Consider the following 6,710-nt stretch of genomic DNA (forward strand, 5'->3'; position numbering starts at 1 on the left):
CTTCATTTCCACTGCTGTCCCCAGAGCCTGTTGAATGCACAGTTTTTGGCCTGAGCTCCTGGATGGAGCCTGAATGTGGATTTTTCTTTCCTCCTCAGTCCCACCTGGGAGTGTTTGCTGTGGAGTGGCTCCATCACCACCAGCTGAGGGTCAGGCCAAGGGGTTTTCCTTGCTCTTGGAGCCTGATGGAAGAGCTGGAGATGTGAAGAGCAACAGTCTTGGACCAAAAAAGCAGGGAGGGGCTGTGTCAGTGGGTGAAAGAGAGGGTTCATGGTGTTCCAGACCCTTTGGCAACTGCAGCAAGGGTTTTGGGTACAAAAAATACAAAAGCTGCTTTTGGGAGCATCCCAGTCCCTGCTGCTCCTCTCCTGCCAGGGCCAATTCCTGGATTCTTCACAAAACCTGTTGGTGCAGGAGTCCTCCCTTGTGTGGTCTTGTTTTACAGAACAGTGAACACAAAACCTGCAAATGGTGAAAATATAAAACAACTCTCAAACTGCATTTCCAGTCTTCCCCTCCCCCCTTAAGAAATTCTAGAGCTAAAAAATATAGATTTCTTTGAATATATAATATATAATAGATTATATAAAAACATCTAAAGAGACACACTTGCTGAGTTTATAAACCTTTTCTTCTTCCCTAGGCACAAGTCACCTGGGATGTTGAACTTGGAGAATCCAGAAGGGACCTGTATTTTCTTACCAGCTAATTATCACACTGTACCTACCAACTGCACTGAGACAGAAAAAGGAAAGACAGAGAGAAACAGAGAGACAAAGAGGTGTGGAAATTGCACTTTAGGCTATCAAAATCCTAAGCCACCAGGAATCTCATGTCTTAGATGGGATTTCACAGGTAATTTTAACCTTGATGGAAAAGAACCCATCATAATTCACATTTCTTATTATAAAGGAAAATGTAAAAAAATAAGTAGTGTTAACTTTCTTCTCTTGAGAAAACTAGAAATTTCTGAGGTGTCATTTGAAGACACAGCAGGCAGTTCCTGGGGTGGTGGGTTTTTTCCCTGCTGTTTCTGGGAATAACCTTACGATGAAGCTGGTAAAAGTCACCATGGGCATCTCTAGGAAATCTTGTCCCTTGTAAGTCCCAGCTTGGGGAGAGCATCCTACAAGAGGCGTGCCAGACTGCTCAGGTTGATGACATCTGCCAGCAAAGAGGCATCGATGTCTTCAAACACCTGGTCAATGTTGACACAGTTGGAGAGGTAATCACTTGTCCCTTCCTCCCAGGGATGCTCCAAGAAAGTTGTGGCCATGAGGGTTTCATTAAAGTCCAGACTGTACTGGTTGGAGTCGGTGACAACTTGTTCCTGCCCCTGGGGACACTCCACGTGTTGTCCTTGTCCTGTCCAGTCCAGGTCACACGTGACAGGGTTGATGGAAGGTGGGAGCTCCATATCCACCAGAGTGGAGAAGTCTCCATTGAGGTTGGTGTTAAAGACAGTTTCCCAGTCAAAGACACCTTTCAGTGACCCCAGCTCAGTCTGCTCCTCCTGGGTCATCAGGGCCGAGCTGGGAAGCCGGGAGGCCTTGGCCGTGGGCAGGGGCGAGGGCTGCTTGTGCTTCTGCCCCGCTTTGGTACCCGCCGCGTTCCAGCTCTGGCTGCTGGTGGTTTCCTCAAACTCTTTGAGCAGCTGCTGTGCTGCCACATTGGCCTCCAGGACACTGTTGGAGCTACAGGAGGAAGGGGCCGGGCTGGCAACGTGCCGTGGTTCTTTCTGGGCTCTCCCGGAGAAGGCGGGGTGGATCTGCACCGGAGACATCCTGCGCTTCTTGTACGTCCCATACTTGAGCCGGTTGGCGTAGTAGGGGTCCAGCTTCCAAAATCCACCTTTCCCTGGCTCGTCTTTCTCCCGAGGCACCTTGATGAAGGATTTGTTCAAGGAGAGGTTGTGCCGGATGGAGTTCTGGAGCCAAAAGAGAAAGAAACCAAGGCTGAATGCTTTCCTGCTGCTGCGGGACCTACCTGCCTGCGTAGGCTGGTGGAGGTTTTCAGCAAGGACCTTTGGGAAAACAAAGCAGAACTGGCAACATCCAGACATCCAAGGCTACATGTCTGGCAGAAATCCCTCAAACCCCTGAGTTTTACCCCCTCAGTCTCCAGGAGTTTTCCTGATTCCTGTCTCTTCCAGCCAAAGGTGGAAGGAGCCAAGGGGCTCAAGCTAGGACTTGCCACCCAATGGGAAGTTTCTGGGCAGCTCTCTTTGGCTGGAAATTGGGGCCATGAGGCATTGGATCATGCAGAGCACTGGGAGAAACTAGCTTGAATTGCTCTAGGTATGGAGCTAGGCTGGAGGAGATCCCTTGGTGCCAGGGAGGAAGAGGTGTGTCTCTATACCCATGTGGCCATGGCCCCTTTAAAGGGGGCTACACATGGCAGCACTGTGAGGGGATGGCACTCAGGGCCCTGCTGGCATCCCCCAGTTCAGCTGAGTCTATTGTTAGTGTTGAGAGGAAAATATTTGGACAAAACATAGGCACCATGCCTTCCCCCAGCCAGGCTGGCACAAATCAGACAGGAGAACACGGAGAGACACGTGGGCTGTTCCACCCTCTGTGTCCCCAGAGGTGCCTCCTGGCCCAGGGAAGCACGGTGTAAAATCACTGCATCTTCATCAGCCACTGCTCAAATAAGCGGAGGGAAAAAAAAAAAGGTGGGGAGGGGAGAAAAGGAGGAGTTTCTGCTCCCATCGAGCTGTTCTGAAACCCTGAATGTGCCTGGAGTGATGTGAATAATCAGAAAGGAAACTCAGTTATTGGGTAAATAACCCAGCATTGGACTCCACAAAGCCAGGACTGTGCTAAGAGATTGGATATGGTAGAGGTGGGTTTTTTTTTTTAATGTTGCCTGGATATCTTTATGCTTATTCATCCATAATCCGTAGTGCAGAATAGGAAAAACAAGGCTCAATTGCTTAGAGCTGTTGAAAAACATGCGCGCACACTCACACACACACAACAAAACCCTCCTCTGGGCTGGAGCTCCTTGGGTTTGTTGGCTCCTCTCCAAAGCACTCAGCTCCCACAGGAATATATCCATCTCCCCCTCAGACTACGGGTGGCATGACCTTTCCAGGCTGTCTTCACGTACGGGAATCGGGATAGGGGATGAGAACACAGCCTCAACAAGAAAGAGAAGAAAAAAAAAAAAGGAATGGGGGGAAAGAAAGTGAAAAGAAACAAAAGATTAAAAAAAAAAAAAGAGAGAGAAGAAAGAAGAAGCAGGAACACAGATATTCCCCCACACAGGGGAATCCAGGCTGTGGTAACTCCAATTTTACTGTGTAATGAAATTTTACAAGGATCAGAGACTTGAAAGCTGAATTCTCTGCTGCCCGTCTCTCCTCCCCATCCCAAACTTCCCTCAGCCCAGGCTGAATTATTACTCAGCCAGTCAACATATTTATCATTCCTGCCTGCAACGGTCCAGGGTACCCCCTGCATCTCTGCAGAGAGGGATTGAAAACCTTCTTTCTTTTTTTAATGAACACATTTAATTAAAAACGTTGTGAATGCCCAGCCATGAAGTGTGCAGGAGAAAGTCAACAGGCTGGCACCCAGCTCCTGCTTCCAAATCACTTTCATAGGTCCCTTGAGTGTAAGAGGGGGACCAAGATGGCCATGGAGGGGGACCAGGAAAGGTTCCCTTCCCTGTGATGAGCTTCAAGGGCCACAGGAGACCCACCTGCCTGGAGAGAAGGTGGGCAATGCCTGGGCTTTGCAGTGGGGTTCTCCAGCCCTGCTTGGATGGGCACTGCCATTGGGATTAGTGACGCACTGCAGATTTGGGATGGGAATAACCTCAGTGGAGGGTTGAGCCCCCCAGGGCCCTCCAGCCCTGCCATATCCTAGAAAACCTCACGTGCCAGAGGTCTCCTCGTGTGACAAAGGAGGGCAGCGAGCCAAGGTGGCTGGGAAAAGCCCCTTGGCTTCGGGCTGTCCCCAAAGCTGGTGAGCCTGGGGGCTGTCCCCTCCCCACCGAGGACATGCTCGTGCTAGCTGGGGACAGCAGCCTGAGTTAACCACTCCTGGGCTTCCCTCTGCAGGTCACACCAGCTCATCCCAGTGATGGAGCCTCCTTGGCCTGTCCCTGAGGCCAGGAGCCCAGTACTCTGCCCTGCTTGGAAAGCAGCAGCATTTCTGCTCAGACTTCCCCAGTGAGAGACTTGGCCAACACGTGGCATCTCCGTCCTTCTCCCATGCCTGATTTTCAGCACCCAGGGACACTCAACCTTTCTCCATGTGTGCTCAACCCCGAGGGACTCAGGGCCCCATGAGAACTGCAGGAATGTAGGGACTGAGAGGCCTTTGCCCTGAAGCCAAGAGGACTCTCAGGTGCCAGGAGCCCAACAAGTACCTCCCTTCTCCCAAAATGGTCCTGGGCTCTCCCCCAGAATGACTCCTTCCCTCTGCCACCCCTGTGGCCATGGCATTTGTGTCCAGCCAAGTTCTTTCCCATTCCAGCCCCTCCCCACTGGCAGTTAGTGTCACTCTTTTCCCAGTGGGATCCTGCATCCCTGCAGGGTCCTGTCTTGCAGGGTGGAGGCTGTGGAAAGCCCTGCTCAGCCCTGCAGAGAGAGGGGCCAAGGCTCCACATCTCCTACCTGCCAGGTGGGATCAGCGTGTCGGAAGTAGCAGAAGTTGTCAGTAATCCACTTGTAGATGGCAGAGAGGGTGATTTTGGGTTTATTGCTGGCTTCCATGGCCATGCAGATGAGGGTGGCATAGGAGTAGGGTGGCTTGACATGAGGGTTGGTCTTGTAGTCAATGTCCCCTGTGAGATGAGGGGGCACAGCCACGTCCTGGTGGGTGGTGGAGGAGGTGGAGGAGGAGACGGGCGTGCAGGGAGTGTGGCGAGTGCCCTTGCAGGCCGGGTCAGCAGCCAGGGGTGAGCACGGGGACTCAAAATCAACCAGGCTGAACAGGCTCTCACTCATGGTGTAACAGTCCTGGGGGTCTGAGCCAGAGTATAACTGAGGCAGGCCAGTCTGGGCCACTGTGAAGTCCCTCAGCCACATGAGGTCTGGCAGGCTGTCATCCAGGTCTTCCTCCATGCACTTCAGTTTGCCCTTGGCTTTCAGCGCCCGGCTCGGCCACGCCATGTCTCCCTCAGTGCTCCCTGGGCTGCACAGGAAGGGGAGAGAAGAGATGGGGCAGATCCTGCAATAACAACAGGGACAGGGGTGAGGTTTCCCGAGGTGCAGTCTTTGTCTGAGAGCCAGGCAGGGCCAGCCCTGGGTGCTCCTGGAGCTGCTGGGTGAGACCCGTTCCTGGTGTGCTGTGCAAGGGACCTGCAATGCCTGCCCCGAGGGGCTTTAGCACCCTTGAACCTCGGGGAAAATCCCCTCAAACTTCTACACCTCAGTATCACCCACTGACCTGCTGCCCAGCAAGCTCTTGGCTGAACAAAAAATTTTAAAAAATACCCCAACAACAAAAAAACTCTCAAAGAACCAAAATCCAGCCCTGCCATCCCACAAAGTGAGATTGTTTCTTGAGAACACTCATCTCTGGATACCTGGTACTCACAGGACTAACTCTCAGTATTCCACACCAGGACAAAATACTTGAAAGTTTCTCCCCTCGTAGCCAACTTCTCTTGGTTTGATGCTATTTCTGCTTTTACCTTCCCGTGGTACCCAGAAACAACTCAGGGGTGGGCTGGGGGAACTGGTGGGGTCCCACCCCAAGCACACAGTAGTCAGACTTTGGGGAGTCCTGTGTCGGGGATGTGGCTGTAAACCCGAAATCCCGAGTGTCTGGGCCAGGAAAGAGCGCCGGGAGGGCGCATAACCGGAGCCGCTCCCCCGGGCAGACCCACCGCCCCTCTCGGCGGCTTCGGCCGCGCTGCCCTTCCCGTCCCACCGCCCTCCCGACCCCGCCGCATCCCCTTACCCCGTCCCGGTGTCGCCACCCGAGCGGCAAAGTTCACCACAGGGCAAGAAGCTTCTGGAAAAACAGGAGACGGGAGGTAAAAAAAAACAACAAACAAAAAACAAACAAATAAAAAAAAACCACCCAAACAAACAAAAAGAAGGGGTAAGGAAAAAGAAGAGAAGGGGAAAAAGAAGCCCCTGGGTGCCGGGGTAGCCCGTGCCGGCTCCTGCCGTGTGCCCGGGCCGGGCCGTGCCCGCCGTGAGCCGCGGCCGCCCCGCGCGGGGTTAAGTAGCGGCTCCGGGAGGCTTCGCGCGTTGCCGCGGCGACGCCCCGCCCCGTAAACATCCTCCGGGCACGCCATTGGCCCGCGCGTTGCCATGGGGACGGGGGCGGTACCGGGGATGCTGCGGGACCCGCCGGGGCCGGGCCCAGCCCCGCACAGATGGGGAGGCTCTGGGGTGACCTTTTATCGCGGCTTCTCGGCACCTGAAGGGAGCTGTGAGAAAGCTGGAGAGGGACTTTTGACACGGGCGTGTGGTGATAGGGAAAAGGGGAAAGGCTTCAAACCGGAAGAGAGTAGGTTTAGGTTGGATTATAGGAAAAAAATATTGTGAGGGTAGTGGAACAGGTTGCTCAGAGGAGCTGTGGATGCCCCATCCCTGGAATAGTTCAAGGACAGGCTGGATGGGGCTTGGAGCAACCTGAGATAGTGGAAGGTGTCCTTGCCTGTGGTGTGGGGGGGTTGGAACTGTATGATCTCTAATGTCCCTTCCAACCCAAACCATTCATGGTTCCATGAAAACCTGTGTCCTG

The 6,710-nt window shown here is 53.3% G+C and overlaps 1 protein-coding gene across 1 annotated transcript; it reads right to left on the reverse strand.

The window, feature by feature from the left end:
• Positions 1–1,126: 1,126 nt before the first annotated feature.
• Positions 1,127–5,122, reverse strand: FOXJ1 (forkhead box J1; the record flags this gene model as incomplete). Its single annotated transcript, XM_083874752.1, has 2 exons — positions 1,127–1,927; positions 4,625–5,122. The coding sequence occupies 2 exons, from the start codon at positions 5,120–5,122 to the stop codon at positions 1,127–1,129; spliced, it is 1,299 nt and encodes a 432-aa protein (XP_083730878.1).
• Positions 5,123–6,710: the final 1,588 nt, after the last annotated feature.

This window comes from Zosterops lateralis (genome assembly GCF_965231275.1).
Source record: "Zosterops lateralis genome assembly, chromosome: 18".
In the NCBI taxonomy this organism is placed as follows: domain Eukaryota; kingdom Metazoa; phylum Chordata; class Aves; order Passeriformes; family Zosteropidae; genus Zosterops; species Zosterops lateralis.